Source organism: Pongo pygmaeus, chromosome 16 (assembly GCF_028885625.2).
Source record: "Pongo pygmaeus isolate AG05252 chromosome 16, NHGRI_mPonPyg2-v2.0_pri, whole genome shotgun sequence".
Lineage (NCBI taxonomy): Eukaryota > Metazoa > Chordata > Mammalia > Primates > Hominidae > Pongo > Pongo pygmaeus.
The window spans coordinates 56577183-56599740 of NC_072389.2; the positions used below are offsets into that span (position 1 = coordinate 56577183).

Here is a 22558-nt window from a genome sequence, read left to right on the forward strand (position 1 = left end):
TACATGTAATCATAAGATCACACCCCCTACCACACGCCACATTGTTCTACAAAGAAGTGCCTTCACTATACAGCTTTTCATTTATTCATTCGTTCATTCACTCACTTATTCAATGGGTAATATTGAATTCCAAACCAGGAACTGTGCTATGTGTTGGGGGTGACATGGACCCTAGCCTCAGGAGCCTTCTATTCCATGGTTAATGGTGAGTATTGCTGAGAGATGATCAGTCAACAGTAACTGTAATGAATGTTAGGATAAAGAGAAGCCCAGAAGGCTCCATGGTGTTCCAGCTGCTCACAGGGTAGTCTGCTCGTCTTGTTTACTCCTGTATCTCCAAGCCCATTATCATACCCGGCACAGGAAGTGCTCAGTTAAGTGTTTACTGAATTAAATGAAGATCTGAATGATGCTGAGTGTCAACCCTCCCTCTCAGTGGCTCCTCCCCATTGGCCCTAAACCTGATACCTGGATGAAAAGAGATAAGGACACATGACAATTCTTCAAGTAGGTCACAGAACTTTTGAGTTGGGAGGAAATGGACAAAGCTTTTTACATCACTGCCATCCCCTCCCAGTCATCATATCCCCACAGTGGGGGTACTGTATGAAACACTTGGACCTTCATGCTTTCCTAATTTCTCCTTATCCTGTATGCTTTTCTAAGAATACTGAAGTTGGTCAATGTTCCTATTAAAACTCAGGAATCTAAACTTTGACCCAGAATTTCTGATTGAGATGTCACTTCAGTTTCCTTGTGCATTCTCAGAGGCTCTACCCTGGCTCACCCTGGAGAGTAGGGGGCAAGAAGTCTGATACTACTCAGCTTTCTCTCCTGTGCCAAAAAATCCTACCTGCAAGAATTGGAATGTGTATTAGTCCATTCTTGCCTTGCTATAAAGAAAAGCCCAAGACTGCATAACTTACAAGAAAAGAAGTTTAATTGGCTCATGGTTCCACAGGCTGAACAGGAAGCATGGCAGCACCTGCATCTGGGGAGGCCTCAGGGAGCTTTTACTCCTGGAAGAAGGCAAAGCAGGAGCAGGAACATCTCACATGGTGGGAGCAGAAGGAAGAGGGGCCAGGAGAGATGCTACACACTTTTAAACAATCAGATCTCATGATAACTCACTATCATGAGAACAGCACTTGAGGGGATGGTGCTAAACCATTCATGAAGGACCACTCCCATGATCCAATCACCTCCCACTGGTCTCCACCACCGACACTGGGAATTGCAATTCAACATGAGATTTGGGTGGGGACACAGATCCAAACCACATCGGAATGTGAATCTTTGGGGAGTAGATGGTTACAGAGCTCCTACCATTAAGTCAAAAGGTGCTTGCTCTCCGATCATTTTACTGGTCTCCCTCAGGTGCTGAAACAGCGTGGTCTTCGCTAGAGGAAGTCCTTTCTCTATAACTGCTCCAACTGGCTCATTGGCGGGGAGCCACCTCTTCCTTGAGTTATTGGGCTATGGAAACAGCAATCCTGCCTTCTTGTTGGGTCTCCCAAATGGGAGACACCCATCCAGAGTGATTTTTTTTTTCTTAAACAACGTCAAACCCGAGGTTCTTAACATGGGACTTGAAGATTGCTATCTATGTTAGTTTCCCATAGGCCCTGGGGCCCCAGGGAAGCAGAGCCATTCTAGGAGAAGCTGAGAAAGATCATGAGTGAAGAGGTTCTCTGAGGAGACTCAAAAGTGACTCTGCATTTGGTTGACAGTGGCCCATGAGGCAGAGCAGGTATTGGGCAACATAAAAGTTGTGAGGAGTAAATGAGAGGCATGGGACAACATGTTTTCCTAGGGCTAGGTAAGAACCTAACCCTGGCCCAACTCTCCAACCCTTAGGCCAGAAAGCACCTCCTCATGGTCTTGGAACATGCTGAAAGCCTCCCAGCTGAGTAGCAACAGAGTGGCTTTAGAACCAGGTCTCCTGATTCCTGGGATTTTTTTCCTCATCATCCTGCAATTTTCCGGATATGGATCTCATCTGAGAGTTCCTGGCTTGTCAAATCCTGGAACTCTCCTTTCAAGGACGAGTCCTGTTGGCCAGGCAGTCCTGGGCTTTTCTGGTTCTGATGGGTGGCCTTTTTTGCCTTCCAGTGCCAAGTGTCTCCCTGCCCCTATCCATCCCCTTCCTGGGAAAGGTCATCTGGGGTCTTCAGTGGCCTCGTGGAGCCTCATGGCCATGGTGGGGAGTGATGGGCAGCCTGGTGCTGGGGCCAGGACCAGACCTCCCATGGACAGTGGGCACGTGCCTTAGCATCTGGGCATGCTGATCTTTTTCTCCAAAGAGGGCAATGTGGGGGTAGAAGGGGGTGGAATCCGGAGACTTCTCTCCATAAGAATTCCTGCTCTCCCCCTCAGTCTGACCCTTGCTTTGCCTGTCTGGGCCACGGCAATGCCCACAGGCAGAGCAGTGGGAAGAGGAGGAGAGGGTTTCCTCAGCTGGCGGGACTCTGGGAGCACGAGCCCTGCCAGCCCCTCCTCCGCAGGCTGTCTCCACTGGCTCCTCTCCTGCTTCTGCCTGCCTGTCCCTCTGGGCTGCTCGGGCGCCACCACTACTGTCCCCATCCCGCCCCGCCAGCTGGGCCAAAGGGTGACTTGACTCACGGCGCTGCCACCAGCCCACGGCTTGCCCGAGGCGTATAAAGGCTGCCAGGGCCGAAGGCTGCCAAGCCCTGCCCGGCCCGAGGCGCACAGAGCATGGCCCGAGGCTCTGAGCGAGGCTGTAGGGACGCGGGTTGGGGCCTGCGTGGCGCCCTGGCGGCCGTGGCTCTGCTCTCGGCGCTCAACGCTGCGGGCACGGTGTTCGCGCTGTGCCAGTGGCGCGGGCTGAGCTCGGCTCTGCGGGCGTTGGAGGCGCAGCAGGGCCGGGAGCAGCGCGAGGACAGTGCCCTGCGCTCCTTCCTGGCCGAGTTGAGCCGCGCGCCGCGCGGGGCGCCCGCACCACCCCAAGACCCGGCCAGCTCAGCTCGCAACAAGCGCAGCCACAGCGGCGAGCCCGCGCCGCATATCCGCGCCGAGAGCCAGGACATGCTGATGATGATGACCTACTCCATGGTGCCGGTAGGCGGGGGCTCGGTTCCCCGTGGCGCCCCGGCCAGGTGGGCGGCTGGGGGTGTGGGGCGAGGACGCCGACGCCCTCTTCTCCCCTGGCCAGGCTGCGAGGTGCTGCGGAGAGGGCTGTGGGCATGAGTAGCTGGGGATGTCACCTTGGCAAGCACCTCAACCCACTGGAGTCTGTTTTCTCATCTGTGAGGTTGGGGACAGGGTGGAGGGAGTCTCTTCTACCTCTGACATTCTTTGAGTCCGCATGTAAATGAAGGGCGAAGGCAGTGTTTCTAAGAGCCTATTTTCCTGCTCAGCTTAGACAAGTTTTCGTCTCCTGGTGTGAATGGAGCCACAGCAGCCTTGGGGCTCTGCCTGTGCCACTGACCTGTGGGTGGGGCCCTCTGAGAGGATGGAGGCGCGTTTCTGAAAGAGCGTAGGCTTTTTCAATAAAGGGATTCTTTCCCTGGCATCAACTAGTGGTCTGGCTTTTCACCTGGCATCGCCTCATTCCTGCGAGATGGCCGGCCTAATTGTTTCCGTTTAAGTGAAAACAGCCCTAGTTTTACTGCCCACCTGGGACCTAGACGCTGGGAAAGTTGCCCCTGGATCTCAAGCAATTCCAAATGAGGGACGTCAATATGGTGCAATTTTTTTCTTAAAATGCAGTGTCAAAGCTGAGGTTCTTAACATGGGACCTGCGGATTGGTCTCCCCATTGGGCTCCAGGGAATACATGGAACTGCAGAAATTGCCAAGTGTGTGTGCCTGTGCCCTCCTGCCCATGTGGATGAGGGTCTGCAGCTTTTCACTAGATCTTCAAGAGGTCCCCCATTGCATGCCTCCCCCAAAAGGTTTAAGAAACACTGCTCTGAAGAAAGTCTTCAAAGCCTCAAAGATTTGTTTTCCAGTGTTAAGTTTCTTTGCTTTTGCCGCTTTTAATTCAGTAAGTATTTAACAAATACTATTAGATCACATTGCAGTTCCCCATCCCATTTCATTATCTATTACAATTGCGACAGTCTTGTTTCACTTTATAATCAGAAAGATTTCGGCTATTACCTCCAGTCAAGTGTGAGCCATACTTCAGAATCCTAGGTATTTGAAAATAAATCGACATAAAGCTTCCGTTCTCACAGAAGCTTTTAAATATCTTACATGAGCTGAAATGCTTTTAAAACTACGTAAAAGTACTACGTATTTCAAATACATCTTTTGAGAGAGATCAAGTTTTCCATTCCTCACTTCATTTGTTTTTTAAATTCATGTTATCATTTAAAAATCTGGACCTAAGCAGAAGTTTCAAAAAAGGACTGCTGTAAGATGAAAAAAACCTCCTTAGGGGAATTCATTCTCACCCTCTCAGCTCTCTACCCTACATTTTAAGGCTTTTTAAAAACCCTCAAAAAGGGGTACATCTGAGCATCATTGTTTTACATTTTTAATCTTGCTTTTAAGGTAGAAGCTTTTGTATCCAAATTGCAGCCTATTCTGTCACTAACAAATTGAATGGAGACACTCATCTCTGTGTCAAATTAACTCTAGGTGACCTAGCAGTGCTACCACTAACTCTGTTACAGGTCAGAGAGCAGAACTATCACATTTGTCAGACTGGAAATTATTAGTAGATTATCATCAACTCATCCCCCAGCTGCAATTGGTGTGTTTTGACCTTTTAGAGTCATGAGGGCCTGTCCCTGAGGCTAGAAGAAGGCAATCATCTTACTACTGACTTTCCTCTTGGGAGCAGTTCTCAAACAGTAGGCTTAGGAATCAGCTGGAAGCATATTACAGTGCAGATTCTAGGGCGTCTCCCTCAGACCTATAGAATCCTCTCCAGAATCTGCTTTATTAGAAGTCCCCTGATCCTCATCCCCCCACCTCCTACGCCATTGGTGAGTTTGATGCAGATGGTCCAGGCACCACACTTTAAGAAACACTACTCAGTCTCTAACACTGAGTCTTTATTGTGCACAGGAATATCTTGGAGATCTTGTTAAGATGCAGATTCTGATTCAGATGGTCTAAGCTGGGGCCTAAGATTCTGCATTTCTACCAAGCTCCCACTGCTACCAATGCTACTGGCCTGAAGACCACATTTTGAGTAGTAAGGTTGCCTACTGGAACTATCTGGGGAGCTTTCAAACTTACTGATGCCTGAATCCCATCCCCAGAGATTCTGAATTAATTTGTTAGGCCTCAGCCTGGGGGTGGAGTGCTCACTCTCCAGCAGGAAGGACCTTGGCATGACTTCGTATCGATAGTAGCTGTGTTAGGCATCACACTCCCACCAGATCCCATCAAGGCCTTTGCTTCAGGCCGAGGAGCCAATTTTATTACTGAAAAGCTTTTAAATTTATGACAGCAATATTCTTTCCATTCAGCTTCACAGTTTTCCTCATCTGTACTCTCTGCTTTTCTCAGAACAGTTATTCATATGAGAAAACAATTTTTAAAAAACATCATTTGGTAGCTCTTGGAGAGAAGTTAAGAGAATGATCTAGTATATATCATGGAGGCAAGTGTACACACTTCTTATAGGTGAAGGCTACACCTTCCCTGGCCCTTTTATACACCACCAGATCTTGAATGAGAGTGAGATCCAAGGTCCTCACCCTGAGGTCTTATGTCCTTAGAGGTCTAGGAACAAAGAAACAAACTCTATGCAGACTAATGTCAACATTTCAAAAAGCCTTCCAGAATGGTTCATTTATCCAAGATGAACCTCAATTTAACTGATACTTTGAGTTTCTGTACTGTTGGCTGAAAATACATCAACTCAGCATGAGGATTCTGTTTAGCTGAGCACATTCTTACCAGAACCTGGTTGGCAGCTGTGAACGACTTCATTAAAAAGGCAAGATAATTATTAAGTACAGTTAATTTGACACAGCCAAGAAGCCCATTAAATCTTTAAAACCATGTGCATACTTTTGGGAGAAAGTAATAAAAGGGGCCCTGGATGGGGCTTGGAAACCACTGAATTAGGCCAATAATGGGAATGGGGATCTGGTGAGCGGGGAGAGAGAAAATTTGACCCATCTGCTACTAACTCCTGCGGGAGATGCTACTTCTGTTTACTCTCTTTTTCTCTGACCTCCTCTCATATTCTTTTTGTTCTCTTCCCATCAGCTACCCTCTCTCATTCCTCTCTTCCTATCTCACACTTGCTGATGTTCTGGTAGCTTTATCATCCTGTCTTTACTTGTCCAAAATCTAGGGTCAAGCACCCAGAGGGAGTTTCATAAATATTTTCATAAATTAAACAAACATAGAGAAGATGTAATACACTGAGACTGGTGATTACGTATCCATGATAATTGTTGTCCTTGAGGGACCGTATGCATTTCTACGCCCAGGATATTGTTCAAAATGTCCTTGGCACCTCTCTAACAAGAAAATCAGCCTGGCTATTTTAAAGCAGGAGTTACAATTCAAATGATTTTTTTAAGGAAGGCAAATATGATTCCATAATTGTCAAATGATGAAAAGGCATTTGATAAAATTTAACATCAATGCTTGATTTTTAAAATATGCAATAAAATGGGAATCAATGGATTCTTTCTTAACACGATAAAATGTAATTGTGTCTCACCCCGAAAACTATAGCTTTCCACTGAACTGTCAAATCCTGGAGACGGTCCTACTAAAATCAGTATTAAGACAGGGATGCCCACTATCACCAATAGTATCTCAAATTGTCTTAGGAGGATCAGCCAGAGCAACAAGACAAGGGAAAATGGTCTAAATATGTTAAGAAGTGAGAGTCTGGCTATATTCAGATCATACGATTATATACCTGGAAAATCTGTTGATAACCTACTACTAACAATAACAGAATTCAGTGGGAAACAAGGTATTAAAATATTACTAAGAAATCAATAGACTTCTTATACCCAAATAATCATCTGTTGAAAGATATAATGGAAGAAAAGATGTTCAAAACCTGTGTGTGTGTCTATATACTTATCTTTTGTGTTAAGAAAGGGCTGGGGGACCACTCTTGTAGAACAGAAAATATTTAAGCCAAATGGCAAAAATAACATGTTTTTGGATAGAAAACTTAGCATCATAATAAGTTAACTGAAAGTTAACTTAGAAATCTGATGCCATCCCGACATAAAACTATCAGTAGGTTTTTTTTTTCTGGGATTAGACAAACTGATTCAAAAGTTCACATGAAAAAATAAGCATTCCTGGCAAGGAAACCGCTGAAAAAGAACAAGGAGGAACACTAGGTTCTACAAAATATTAAAATATAATTAAAGCCTGAGTAATTAAAACAGAGTGGAATATGAATAGATAAACCAATGGGACAGAGTGGAAAGTCCAGAAATAATCTTAAATACATATGGCAATTTAGTACATAATAAAGACAGTATCTCACACCAGGGAGGAAGAATGAATTTAATAAATGATTTTGAGACAACGGGCAAGCCCTCTGGGAAAAGATAAAGCCTGGAAAAGAATAGTTTTATTCTCACAATGTGTACTTTAACAAGCTCTAAATGGGTCAAAGATTTACATTTTTAAAATATGAAACTAAAAGAAAATATGAGTATATCATTTTTAATTTTGGAATTGGGAAGCCTTTTCTTTCAATTTATAACTCAAAAGCCAGATGCAAATAATAAATAAATAAATGTGACTATATTTTAAAAGCACATGAAACAGCAACAAAACTTCGGCATAGCAAACAACAACAAAAATAAAAACACCACAAACAAAAACAAAAGATAAATAACAAACTAGAAGGCCGGGTGTCGTGGCTGAAGCCTGTAATCCCAACACTTTGGGAGGCTGAGGCAGGTGATAACCTGAGATCAGGAGTTCAAGACCAGCCTGGCCAACATGGTGAAACCCCGTCTCTACTAAAAATACAAAAATTAGCCAGGCATGATGGTGAGTGCCTGTAATTCCAGCTACTCGGGAGGCTGAGGCGGGAGAACCGCTTGAACCCAGGAGATGGAGGTTGCAGTGAGCTGAGATGGCACCACTGCACTCCAGCTGGGTGACAGAGCAGGACTCCATCTCAAAAAAAACAAAACAAGCAAAACAAACTGGAAAACTCATATCATATCATAGACACATAATCTTTCTAATATACTTAGCATTCCTAAAAGTTGATAAAAAAAATTTAATAGGAAAACCAGCAACAGAAATGAGAATCCAACAGGAAAATGAGACAGACAGTTCTCAGGCAAAGAAATACAAATGTCTCATAAGCACATGGGAAAAGATCTCCTCATTTAAAAATGTAGATTTCAACTTCCCCAAAATATAATTTTCACCTGACACAAGCTTGTGCAATCTGTGGCCCAGGATGGCTTTGAATGTGGCCCAACTCAAATTCATGAACTTTCTTAAAACATTATAAGATTTTTTTTGTGATTTTTTTTCCTTTTAGCTCATCAGTTATTGCTAGTATTAGTGTATCTTATGTGTGACCCAAGACAACTCTTCTTCTTCCATTGTGGCTCAGGGAAGCCGAAAGATTGGACACCCCTAACCTAACAGAAAAACAAAACTACAAAAGTTTGACAACACACTATATTAGGGAAGCTGAAGAGAAACAGACATGCTCTTGCACTGCTGTTTGGAGTGCAGAATGACGGAACCCGTACAGAAGGCACTTTGACAAAATCTGGAAAAAATTACAAATACTCTTTGACCCAGCAATCTCACCATAGATTTTATCACTTATGAATGACATATGTACATATTCATTGCAGAATATTTGTAAAAGCAAAAGACTGTAAATAATCCATATCTACCAATCCAGTACTAGTTAAATTAATCTATACACCCACTGGAATACTAAGTAGCTGTAGAACAAGAATGAGGAAATTCTCTATATAATAAGAGTTAGAACAATCCCCAGGATATATTCTAAGTGAACAAAGCAAGGCAGAGAAAAAATGTATTGTATTACCTTGTGTAAGCAAGAAAGGGAAAACTAATCGAATAAATTAACAAAAGTGCTTACTTTTGGAGGGTATAAGGGAGGAATGAACCCCTCACTGTATAGCTTTCTGTATCATTTTGACTTTTGAACCATGTGACTGTGTTACTCACTTCTTTATGGGAGTAAAAGGCACCTTGCACCCCAGGTCATTTGGCAGCTGCTCCCGGGCCAGGGAGCAATAGAGCATGGTACGGACTGCACCAACCTGAGGTTCATCTGCTTTGTCTAAAGGGGAGGCTCCCGCTGATGGTGACTGTACAAGAACCAGAGCCTCCTGCTTCCTGTGCCTGATATTTTTTTCTTTTCTGTTCTTTTCTTTTTTATTTTTTTATTTTATTTTATTTTTTATTTTAGAGACAAGGTCTCACAGTGTCGCCCAAGCTGGAGTGCAGTGGAGTGATCATAGCTTATTGCAGCCTTGACTAATTGGGTTCAAATGATCCTCCTGCCTCAGCCTCGTGAGTATCTGGGACAAGTGTGTGCCACCACACCTGGCTAATTAAAAAAATTTTTTTTTCTTTAGTAGAAATCTCACTATGTTGCCTAGGCTGGTCTTGAACTCCTGGGCTCTAGAAATCCTCCTGCCTCAGCCTCCCCAAGTGGTGGAATTATAGGCATGAACCACTGTGTCTAGCCTGATTTTTTTTTTAAGAGAAGTACAAAATCTGTTTTTTTTTTATGTGAAATCTCCTGGCTTTTAAATATTGACAGCAATTCAAAAAAGTTCTTTTTTTTTTGTTTTTTTAGTTGGCTGACAGAATGTTGGCCAAACAACACTCACATTGTTAGCGACCATGTTAGGACTTCCAATCATGCATTTGCAGGAGTCTCATCTCAGAATCATGAGTGGCTTTGAACCCAAAGGGCTTTATTTAGCTTGACCACAATGCCCTTATTTACCAGCCTGATTCTGAAAGTATAGTAGTTACTGTGTCATTGTGATTGTTGCTATTACTGATTGAGGTTGATGTGGTTTTTTGCATTGGGTTTGGTTTCAGTTTTTTGTTGTTTTTTGCTGTTTCTAAAAATCAATTCCATCTTCAGTGGATGGAGATTTCCTGTCACTACGGCTTTTCAAAAGCGTGTGCTCCCGATTCTTAGGGTAGTTCCCAAGCGGGAGATTCCAGCTGGATTAAGCAGTAACACATTATTATAGCAAACAGGTAGCTTTGCCTTATGACTGCTGTAAGCTACACTGATATGAATCTAGAAATTCTGTTGTTTATAGAGAAAAAAAATCACATTACCTACAGTCACAGCTCCTGTTTTCAGTGCTGTATTTCCTTAAATTGGCTGTGCCAGAGTTTATCTCCCTTTCCCACTTCCTTGGATTGGGTTATTTCCAAATGTTGTAAAAGCTGAGGATTTAGACGGGGGTCAGCAAACTATGGCCTGTAGGCCAAGTCCAGCCTGCTATTCTACTTGTTTTTGTATAGGCTATGAAGAATGGTTTTTACATTTATAAATGGGTGGGGAGAAAACAAAAGAATAATAATATTGTGTGACATGTGAACATAATATGATATTCAGATTTCAGTAACCATAAATAAAGTCTTATTGGGATACAATCATGCCCATTTGTTTACAAACTGTCTATTGCTGCTTTGGCACTACAGCAGCAGGGTTGAATAGTTGCAGCAGAGACCATGTGACCCACAAAGCCTAAAATAGTTTTTGTCTCGTTCTTCTCAGAAAAACTTTGCCAGACCTCCACTTACATCGTAATTCCCTGGAACAGCACTAGGGTTGATTCCTTTTTTTTTTTTTTTTTTTTTTTTTTTCAGACAGAGTCTCTCTCTGTCACCCAGGCTGGAGTGCAGCGGTGTGATTTTGGCTCACTGCAACCTCTGCCTCCTGAGTTCAAGCGATTCTCCTGCCTCAGCCTCCCGAGTAGCTGGGATTACAGGTGCTTGCCACCATGCCCAGCTAATTTTTTTTTTGTATTTTTAGTAGAGATGGGGTTTCACCGTGTTAGCCAGGATGGTCCTGATCTCCTGACCTCGTGATTCGCCCGCCTTGGCCTCCCAAAGTGCTGGGATTGCAGGCGTGAGCCACCGCGCCCAGCCTAGGATTGATTCCTAGTAGCTCGGGCTACTAAATCAGGGGTGCTCCAGCCTTGGTTAAATCTGGGGTCTAACACCTCTCCCAAGGAGACAGAATGCAAGACAGAGGCACCCTAAGAGTGCTGTTCCATGTACAGTGAGGCTGTAGGGCTGAGCCAGGCTGCTTGCTGGCTTCCCAAACTGAGAGCAAACAATGTTAGGGGAGCTTTTATCCATCCATTATTCCCAAATCTAGGCCTTGTTTCAAACTCTATCTGTTCTCTTTGATTGAAGGAGAGAGATGCATACCACACTAGGTCCTGCGGGGTGAGGGATTTGGGGAGCTGATGAGAGATTAGAGGCCTGATACAGGAGGATTAAAAAAGACAGGGTGGCCAAAGTCATAAACCCCATGCAGATCCTGGGAAGTGGGTTTCCGTGGCCCTTCTCACTGCAGCGTGTGCACACGTGCACTTAGGACGTCAGGGCTGTGTACTCTGAGCACACCTGACACTGTATGCTTTGTTCCCATGTCAGAAGCCATCTCTAGGTATCAATTAAGGTTTGGGAGAGAGCTTGCAGCCATATCTCTGCTAAGATTGTGTCTAGTGGTGTTGGTGATGGGAACACACCTATAAGCTTAACTCATGTCTCAGGCAATGATGGTGCACAAGGAAGACAGGAAGGAGCTGGCCCCTGAGATCCATTGTACACACATAAATAAAGCATTCCTTGTAAGAAATTATTGGCATGATTCTGTAGGGACATATATAAGAAACAGGTGGGTCAAGGCTGATCATCTGGATCCATGAGAATAGAGCAGTTGTGTTGACCAAAAGAATGGCATGAAACCATCAGGACCTATTCCCATGTCCCAGAACTATTAAAAGTCTCCAGCCTCTTTCTATCCAAAGCAGCAGAGGTGAGGGCAGTAGGAATGAGCCTCCTGAGGCTTTACAGACTGAGCAGGGTAGAACCTTCTGGGGCTTGGTGAGTTGTCGGCTCTTGTCTTTTTTTTTTTTTTTAAGTGAACGTAAACTCAAGATTTTATTGTCTTCATAATAAAACAAAAGATGACACTTAAAACAAGGTATCTTGGCCCTTTCTCTTCTTATCTCCTCCCAGTTCAAAATGCTTGCATCTCTTGATAGCCAGCCTTCTCTTAGATCTGTTTAGAGACAGGGTCTCACTATGTTGCCCACAGTGGTCTGGAACTCCTGGGCTCAAGTGTTCCTCCTGCCTCAGCCTCCCAAAGTACTGGGATTACAGGCATGAGTCACCATGCCCAGCTTCTCTTGTCTTTATCCACACTATTTCCCTGCCTTTCCCTCAATCTTCCCTGCCACTATGCCGGGGATAAAATTGATTTTTGTCTTGGAACTCAGAGTCACATTAAAAGTACCTGAAAACTGTCTCTCCATTCTAGGGAGAGAGCAGTACCCTGTGATCAGCCGATTATTTAGTAGCACTGCCCACTAGACCACAGGCTGAGAGATCCTTTGGCAAAAGTCCCTCCCTGTGTGAGTTCCAGAATAATTTCTCAGATCACAAGTCCTTCAAAGCCAAGGGCTGGTTCATCCTTCCCAAGCTCTCATGCCAGGATCTCCCTATGGCAGTCGCAGGCTCACCTGCCCATGGTACGGCTGCCACCTTCAGCCCTCATGTACCTGTCCTTAGCTCAAGCAACCTGGGATCTTTCTTCATTGTTAAGTTCCCAGCTCCATTCTCTCTCCCTAATTCTTTGAAGTATGTGGTGGTGGTAAGCAGTGTGGACTTGGAAGTCAGATGGATTCATATCCTGGACCCACAGCTTGGTAGCTGGGTGATCTTGGGCAAATCTTTTAACTTCACCAAGCCTCAGTTTCCTCATCTGTATGACTGAGAAAATAGTATCTACCTCATTAGGTTGTTAGGATGTTTAAGGGAGATCATATAGGTGAAGTGCACTACCTGGTATAGTCAGGTTCTCAATAAGTGTTCATTGTTGCTGTTATTAAGATTTATCATATTCTTAGCTGATTCAGGCTGCTATAACTAAATACCATAAGCTAGGTAGCTTATAAATGACTGAAATTTATTTCTTACGGTTCTGGAAGCTGGGGAGTCTAACATCTAGGTGCCAAAAGATTGGGTGTCTGGTGAGGGTCTGTTTTCTGGTTCATAGATGGCACCTTCTCACCTTCCCCCATGGTGGAAGGGCAAGGCAGCTCTCTGGGGCCTCATTTTTATAAGGTTATTAATCATTTTTATGATTTTATAAAATCATTTTTATAAGGTCATTAATCCTATTTATGTAGGCTTTCCCTTCATGACCTAGTTGCCTTCCAATGGCCCCACCTCCTAATACCATCACCTTGATGATTAGGTTTCAATGTAGGAATTTGGGGGTACACAAATATTCAGACCATGGCACTCAATATTGCTTTGCCATTATTTTGCCGTATGCTCCTAGTGTCTTGTTTCTGGGTTTACTCTTTATTTCCATTTCCTTCAGGGTGCCAACTTGTCTGTTCATCTGTGCTTTTATCAGCTGCTGCTTTGGGATAATATTTGGCTTCTTAAAGCCTGGATTGGAATCATAACAACCTAAATCATCTTGGCATTGACAACAAAACAGAGTTCCCCTTGATATGGCAACAGGGCTTCTTCAGAGATTCAGGATTTCCCAGCTCCTACCCCTCTGAAACTGCCTTAGCAAACATTATAATAGTGTGAAAATTATGACAGTGAAAGAAATCTGACCTAACTGGCTCCATCTTGCTTTTAACCTCCAAGCTGCCCTCGTTCATTCCTCAAAATAGGCTGAACTAACTTTGGAAGGAACTTAGTTTATAGTTTAACTTTTTAACAATGGTGATATCAGCCCCTCCCCAAAATGAACTCCCTCCTGGCTTGGGAAGCAGAGCACGTTTGTAAAACAAAAAAATTAGCCACAAGATTAGAAGTTATGGCTCAAGAGTCATGCAGCCAGAGGCCACAACCTCCCCAATTGCTCCTATAGATAACATGACTATTGTAAAACCTAAGATTGGTATTCAAGGTATTTTTTAGACTCTGCATTCTGATGGATCAGCTGGCACCACCAAAACCAATAAACTGGTTCATCTGTCTTGTGGCCCCCATCTAGGAACAGACTTGGCATAAGAGGAGAGCTTCGACTCCGTGATTTCATCCCTGACCCAACCAATCAGCATTTCCCATTCCCTAGCCCCCTCTGCCTGCCAAACTATCTTTTTAAAACCCTGGGCTCTGAACTTTTGGGGAGGCTGATTCAAGTAATAATAAAACTCTGGTCTCCTGTTTAGCCAGCTCTATGTGTATGAAACTCTTCGTTGCAATTCCCCTGCGTTGATAAATTGACTATCTGCACAGCAGGCAAGATGAACCTGTTGGGTAGTTATGACTCTGTGTGGCCACTGATGATGAGGTTTGGCACTCACTGAAAGGCAGTCATCTTCACCACTCTCTGACTGGCTCAGCTATTGTTAACTTCTGTTGATTCCTGTTGGTGGTATTCATGAAAAAAAATTTGTATGCTGGCATTTGGAAAATTGAGAAAATGTGAGTGGAAGGTAGAGCAAAAACAGATCGAGAAAGAACAATTTTACTTCTTAAGGGTCTTGTGTTCTCCAGGATATTGTTGCCAATGTGAGAACTATCAGAACAGTCCTCAGATTTGATTAAAAAAAAAACCACACACACACACACTCAATTAAAAAAAAAAAAAGACACTCTTTTATTCCCTCTACATTCCTCAAACTCACCACCACCACCACCACCACACACAAAAAAGAAATTCTTGGCCAAATCTACTTGACATTCAAGATTAATTTACATGCATTTTATCTACAGACTAAAGGTCATGTTGTTTAAAACAAGCTGAAGCTTTTAGGTTGTAATTAAGCTACAAAGGGAGCATTTTGCAGCCCATCAGTGCTTTTATGTAGATCTTTAACAGCTCTATACTTTAAATAGATATAATCTGCTTCTAGTTTATCTAAAGTTGAAGACACGCTTTTCTTTTCTGAAAGGTAGATTTAAAACAACAAGGCCAACTAAAGATCATTCAAAATGCAATTTGTGGAGTTTGTTCTGGATCCGATAGAGCAACCCCTTCATCTGCCACTCAGAAAAAGTTTGTGCTTGCCAAAGTGCTGGGAAATTTGGAGGTCCTGCCTAGGCTCCATATAAAAACTGTGAAGTTCTTTATAATGAGTTGTGACTAAGTATACTCTAAAATGTTGAGCTAGTGATGGCAAAATAATTCCCCAGTTTTTTTGTTACTCAGTGGGTGAGTGTTGGAGTCTGGTATCCTTTTTACTGGAAGGTGGAAAATGCTTACCCCCACCTAAGCCACATTTGGGGACCTTAGAATCAGTCTCTAAACAGGAAGACCTTTAGAGGAAAATCCTTCACAGTGACTGTGTGGAAAGCATGGGGTCAGTGAAGAAGAGAGAAAGTAAGTCCTCACTAAGGAAATTGAACTCAAAATGGGCAATGGAGAGTTGTTGAGACTGGGGCAGGCAAGGAGGGTGAATCATTCCAAGTACAGGCAATAATTGGAGCCAAGGTCTAGGGACTGAAATGAAAATGGTGCAAGTCAGGAAAAACAAGAAGCCAGACAGGCCTTCCTGTACTGGAGACTTTGGGGCAGGGAGAAGCAAACTAAGGTTGGCTGGGTTAGAGAGAGGCTTGAATTTCTACTTTTGAGAAGTTGAGAATGAACCTAACGAGCAATTGGGAGCCATTGTAGAACCTTTGCCAGGGAGGAGTCATAAAGACAGTGGTTTTATAGGAGGACAGATCTGTTGGTGCAGTGTAGGAAAGACTGGAAATGGGGAAAGACTGAGGCAAGAAGAAGGTCAGAAAGTTATTACATTAATCCAGGCAAGAAACAATTCACGTCTGGCTAAGATAATGGCATTGGAAATGAAGAAAGGTTATATCCTAGAAATATCAAAGAGAAGCATGAATTAATTTTACTAACTAACTGGATATAAGGAAAAGTGTTACCAGAGAGAAGTCCTTATCCAGACCCCAAGAGAGGGTCCTTGGATCATGCACAAGAAAAAATTCAGGGTGAGTCCACAGAATAAAGTGAAAGCAAGCTTATTAGAAAAGTAAAGAAACAAAAGAATGACTACTCCAGAGGCAGAGCAGCCCCAAGGGCTGCTGGTTGGCTATTTTTATGGTTATTTCTTTATTATAGGCTAAATATGGGGTATATTATTCAAGAATTTTCTGGGAAAAGGGGCAGGGATTTCCCAAAACTGAGGGTTCCCCTTCCTTTTAGCCTATATAGAATAACTTCCAGCCATTGCCATGGCATTTGTAAACTGTCATGGTGCTGGTGGGAGTGTCTTTTAGCATGCTAATGCATTATTAATTGGCATATAATGAGCAGTGAAGATGACCAGATGTCATTTTGATTGCCATCTTGGTTTTGGCTGGCTTCTTTACTGCATACTTTTTTCTTTTTCTTTTTCTTTTTTTTTTTTTTTTTTTGAGATGGAGTCTCACTCTGTTGGCCAGGCTGGAGTCCAGTGGCATGATCTCGGCTCACTGCAACCTCCGCCTCCTGGGTTCAAGCAATTCTCCTGCCTCAGCCTCCCGAGTAGCTGGGACCACAGGCACGCACCAGCACACCCGGCTAATCTTTTGTATTTTTAGTAGAGACGGGGTTTCACCATGTTAGCCAGGATGGTCTTGATCTCCTGACCTTGTGATCTGCCCTCCTCGGCCTCCCAAAGTGCTGGGATTACAGGCGTGAGCCACTGCACCCGGCCCTACTGCATGCTGTTTTATCAGCAAGGTCTTTGTCACCTGTATCTTGTGTTGACCTCCTGTCTCATCCTGTGACTTAGAATACCTAACCTCAGCCGAAATCCCGCCACTGCACTATAGCCAGGGAACAGAGCGAGACTCCGTCTCAAAAAAAAAAAAAAAAGAATACCTAACCTCCTGGGAAGGCAGCCCAGCAAGTGTCTCGGCCTTATTTTACCCAGCTCCTATTCAAGACGGAGTCGCTCTGGTTAGAACACCTCTGACAAAAGGAGCCACTTGGTCCAGATCCATTTAACATCAAGGATGGTGGTGCTATGGACAGAAGTGAGGAAACATGGAAGCAGGCTACTTTAGAAGTGAGGATGCTGAGTTTGTTTTGGGACTGAATATGACATTAAAAGAGAGAAGGAAAACTGAGATAAGAAAGAATATTCAGGGAAAGGAGAACATCCTGCTTCCAAGGAGAACTCTGCCTTCTCCATGTAAGAGGGCTTTCCAAATTAAAAAGTAAAAGGCAGACCGCAAAATGATCTAAGGCTTTATAATGGTAAAGAGCGTGGGCATTGGAATCATACTGTGAATTCACTTGTGGCTCCCGATCAGCCGTGTGACCTTCGGCAGGTCACTCAACCCCCTGCATCTCAGTTCCCTCAGCTTTAAAAAGGTGGTGAAAGCAGTATCTAACCTACAAATTATCATAAGAACTCAGTTCAATAATCTATGTAAAGTCCTTAATACAGTGCCTAGAACTCAATATGTGTTCACTCATCAATATTATTTTAGTATTTTTCAAATGCTGCCATTCTGTGCTTCAGGGAATTTGGAAGCCTTGTAATAAAAAGAATTTGGAGATAAATCAAAAGAACTTGCCAGAGAAACAGCAGATTCTAGAATGACCCTAAAATTTGGAATCTTGGGTGACTGGGACAACATACAGACCTCTAGAAAAAATACTGTTTTCCAGATAGGTGTTTTGATATTTAATGGGGACTAAAAAGGAAAAATGTATTTTGGATATTGGATTTAGGGAGATTAACTATACTAAGCATAATTGGAAAATATTTGACTGTAGTCGGGCAACCCTTCCAGGTCCCCTTCCACCACATGGAAGCTTTACTTTAGCTTTTGCTTTACTTTCACTTTCACTTTAATAAATCTTGCCACTGCACACTCTTTGGGTCCATGCATTTCTCTAATCGAGCTGTAACACTTGCAGCTGTGGTCCACGGCTTCATTCCTTGAAGCCTGTAGGACCATGAATCCTTCAATCGAGAAAAACCTTTGATCAAGAGAAGACTTCTCGTCTCATTTCTGGGGGTCTGTCTGGGATTTCTCCAAAGCGGTGAGTAACACTGGACCCCTTTCACTTGCTATTCTGCTCTATCTTCTCACTAGAAATTGGAGGAAAACACCAGGCACCTGTCGGCCATTTAAAAGCGACAAGTGCAGCCACCTGACTTAAGACACAGGTGTGAGGCTTTCTCGGAAAGGGCTCTCTAATAAACCCTGGCCCTCTGGGCTGGGAGCATTGGTTTGCCTGGAACCAGTTCCACCTTTTTCTACCTTTCCTCAGAAAGCTGAGGGCTGACTAGAGGCGGAAAACTGTCATCCCGAACTCCCAGCATTGACCCAGTTGAGATCATGGCACAGCCAGAAGCCTCTACTCTGCAGCTGCCCATGCATGCATTCCATGCCTCCTGGTCCTAATGTCCTCAGAGACCTGTCCCTCGTACCCTGTACCCTAGGTACTATCCAGGACGTCAAAAGGCGTGTCAGTGGCTGATAGAAGGCCTAGGACATTTTTCCTTTTGTTGCCCTAAACTTACTCCAGATTATAGAGGCTACTTTAATTACCACCTTTCCCATCTGGGATCAGCGATTAGAACTGTAGAACTTCTTCACTCAAAGCAGTGAGACGTATGGACTGAAAACAATATAATAGATAATAGGTCCCCCAATTCAAGTCCAAAGGTCAATGAATATTCTTAGGAGGGCAAATAGGTGACAGAAAATTCAGGTACGAAAAGCTCTGTTCCAACCTTGGTCCTCCAATTTGCTGCTACCTACCCTAAAACTGTTGTGTTTCAGTGCCATTTTCAAGGAATTTATCTTGCTGGGACAGCTCCAAGCCCAGAAATATGCTAACTGGTACCTGGTCTCTGAACCCAAAATACACCCCGAACCTAAGACTCACTCGCACATGCAAAGGTAATTGTAGGCACGCTGGTAAGGAGCCACTAAAATCCAGCAGCCCCGGTCCCCTTTTTTGTGTGGCTAAAAAAGGACAGGAAACAAGTGCGGGCAAAACTGCTACGTCGGTAAGCGAAATTAAATTCATTAAGCAGGGTTCCGTGGGTGATTGCACACCCTGGAAAGAAAAGGACACTAGAACCATAGGGGATGCCGTAGGGCTAGTGCTCACTAGGAGATGACTAGTGGCGTGGGCACTTCTGTGTTCTCCTTTCAGATGGGAGACGTCCCTCAAAAGCAAAACCACCCCTGAGGTGTATTCTGGATAATTGGGACCAATTTGACCCTCAAATGCTGAAGAAGTGACATATTTTTCTGCAGCACCACCTGGCCACAATAGCCTCTTCCCGGAGGACAGACATGGCCACCCGAGGGAAGTAACTATAATACCATCCTACACCTAGATGTCTTTTAGTAAACAAGAGGGCAAATGGAGTGAAGTGCCATATATACAGGTTTTTTCTCACTAGGGGATAACCCACAATTATGTAAAAAATGTAATTTACATCCTACCGGGGGTCCTCAAAGCCTACCCCCATACTCAGGTCTCCCCATGGCTCCCCCTCCCACTAGAAAGGACTCTCCTTTGGCCCTAATGGCCCAAAAGGAACCAGACAAAAAGATAGTCAAGGAACCAAAAGGCGCCAATGGCCCTCGATTGTGCTCCCTCCAAGCCGTGGGAGGAGGAGGAGACTTCGGCCCAGCATGAGTGCATGTCCCCTTTTCCCTCTCAGACTTAAAACAGATCAAACTGGACCTAGGAAAATTCTCAGATAATCCTGATGGATACGTAGATGTCTTACAGGGATTAGGACAATCTTTTGATTTAGCATGGAGAGATATTATGTTGTCGTTAGGTCAAACATTAACTCCCAACGAGAAAGAGCCCACAGCTAAGGCTGTGGGATCCCCGGGAGTTTCGGGATCTCTGGTACCTAAGCCAGGTAAATGATAAAATGACATCAGAAGAAAGGGAACAATTCCCCACAGGCCAACAGGTGGTTCCCAGTGTGGATCCCCACTGGGACCTCGATTTGGAGCATGGAGACTGGAGTCACAGGCATTTACTGACTTGTATACTAGAGGGATTAAGAAAGACCAGAAAAAAGCCAATGAAGTACTCAATGATGTCCACCATAACGCAGGGAAAGGAAGAAAACCCTATGGCACTTTTAGAGAGGCTAAGGGAGGCATTAAGAACGCATACCTCAGCCAGGTGAAGTGGCTCATGCCTGTAATCCCAGCATTTTGGGAGGCCGAGGCGGGTGGATCACAAGGTCAGGAGATCGAGACCATCCTGGCTAACACGGTGAAACCCTGTCTCTACTAAAAATGCAAAAAAAATTAGGCAGGCGTGGTGGCAGGCACCTTTAGTCCCAGCTGCTTGGGAGGCTGAGGCAGGAGAATGGTGTGAACCCGGGAGGCAGAGCTTGCAGTGAGCCTAGATTGCGCCACTGCACTCCAGCCTAGGTGACATTGTGAGACTCTGTCTCAAAAAAAAAAAAAAAAGAAGAAGAAAGCATACCTCTTTGTCACCTGACTCTATTGAAGGCCAACTAATTTTAAAGGATAAGTTTATCACTCAGTCAGCTGCAGACATTAGAAAAAAACTTCAAAAGTCTGCCCTGGGCCCCGAGCAAAATTTGGAAACTCTATTGAATTTGGCAACTCCGGTGTTTTTAATAGAGCTCAGGAGGAGCAGGCTGAACGAGACAGATGAGACAAGAAAAAGGCCTCCACCTTAGTCATGGCCCTCAGACAGACGAACTTCAAACTTTGGTGGCTCTGAAAGAGAGAAAGGCTGGGCAGGCAACCCGCCTAACACAGCTTGTTATCAGTGTGGCTTACAGGAGCACTTCAAAAAGGACTGCCCAAACAATAAGCTGCCCCCTGGTCCATGTCCCTTGTGCCAGGGGGATCACTGGAAGGCACACTGCTCCCGAGGGGGAAAGTTCACTGGGCCAGAGGTCACTAACCAGATGATACCACAACAGGACTGAGGGTGCCCGGGGCAGGCACCAACCCATGCCATCACCATCACAGAGAGCCCCAGGTAAGCTTAACCATTGAGGGCCAGGAAACTAACTTCCTCTTGGACACTGGCACAGCCTTCTCAGTTTTACTCTTCTGTCCCAGATAACTATCCTCCAGGTCTGTCACCATCAAAGGGGTCCTAGGACAGCCAATACTAGGTATTTCTCCCACCCCCTAAGTTGTGACTGGGGAACCTTATTTTTCTCACATGCCTTTCTTATCATGCCTGAGAGCCCTACTCCTTTATCAGAGAGGGACATATTAGCTAAAGCAGGGGCCATTATATACTTATTGTTCATGACATAGGTAGATATTCCCTGTGTGGAGGGAGGAGGGGGCTGAGCAGGAAGTAGGTTGAGAAAACACTCTTACAGATGTTTTTGCTCTGCACAAAGGATGCCACAGGGCAGCATTTGGAGATAATGGTCTTAATTCTTTTGTCCATTCCTCCCAACATCAGACGAGTTGGTTAACTATGATTTCTGACTATCGGATGAATGTAAGAATGCATAGATAAAAATCAGAAAGTATCTGAAGTTGTTTTTGAAGGGAACAATGTGAGTACAAAATATTGCCGTTGGCGGTTACTGAAAGATGATTCCGGCAGTACTCCTGCTTAGAAACTCTATTAGAGGCCTGGGGAAGACAAGTGATTCTCAGCTCACTTCAAAACACTCATCCTTTCCTACCCTAACTTCTTCTGCACTTATTTGTGTCATACAACTCAAACTTTGGTTTTCTACAATTTTGGTCTCTAATTTGTCACCTTTAGTCACCTTATCTCTTTAAATATGTCTCACGGTTTTTTACTATGCCTCTACTGAGGTATTTGATGAATACCTCTTGACTATAGACTGATCCACGACTTGAATAGTGCATATATAAATTTGGGTATCTGCCAGTTTCTGAACCTGGTTTCTTGCCATACTAAGAGTTTTAGAGGTGGGTCCTAGAACATTAAAAAAATCCCATCCTAGGAATTCGTGCTACTCACCAAATAGGAGATGACATCAGGTATTGGTAAGACTGACTTAGAGAACTGTTCTACCGATCAAAGATTCATTCATTCAATATGTAGTCACTGAGCACCTATTATATCCAAGGCACTATTGTAGGTACTCAAGAAAGAGTGTGAACAAAACATATATATATCCCTGTTCTCTTGAGGTTTATGTTCTGGGGGGAAGGAGACAAAAACCAAATCAAATAAGTAATTTATCTATAGTGGTAGAAGGTTGATAAGTGCTATGAAGAACAATAAAGTGGTTGGGTGTGGTTGCACATGCCTGTAATTCCAGCTACTCAGGAGGCTGAGATAGGAGAATCGCTTGAACCCCAGGAGGCAGAGGTTGCAGTGAGCCAAGATCATGCCACTGCACTCCAGCCTGGGCAACAGAGCAAGACTCCATCTAAAAAACAAAAAG

General features: G+C 44.0%; 1 protein-coding gene across 2 annotated transcripts in view; it reads left to right on the forward strand.

Moving 5' to 3' along the window:
• Positions 1–2685: 2685 nt before the first annotated feature.
• GLDN (gliomedin) overlaps positions 2686–22558 on the forward strand; it is a 66173-nt gene continuing 46300 nt past the window's right edge. Inside the window, exon 1 of one of the 2 annotated variants that reach the window (XM_054451898.2) lies at positions 2686–3078. In XM_054451898.2, the coding sequence (XP_054307873.1) occupies positions 2716–3078 (363 nt within the window). In that variant the 5' untranslated portion in view covers positions 2686–2715. Of the gene's footprint in view, positions 3117–22558 lie in introns of both variants that reach the window. The other variant, XM_054451899.2, reaches the window with a different exon arrangement.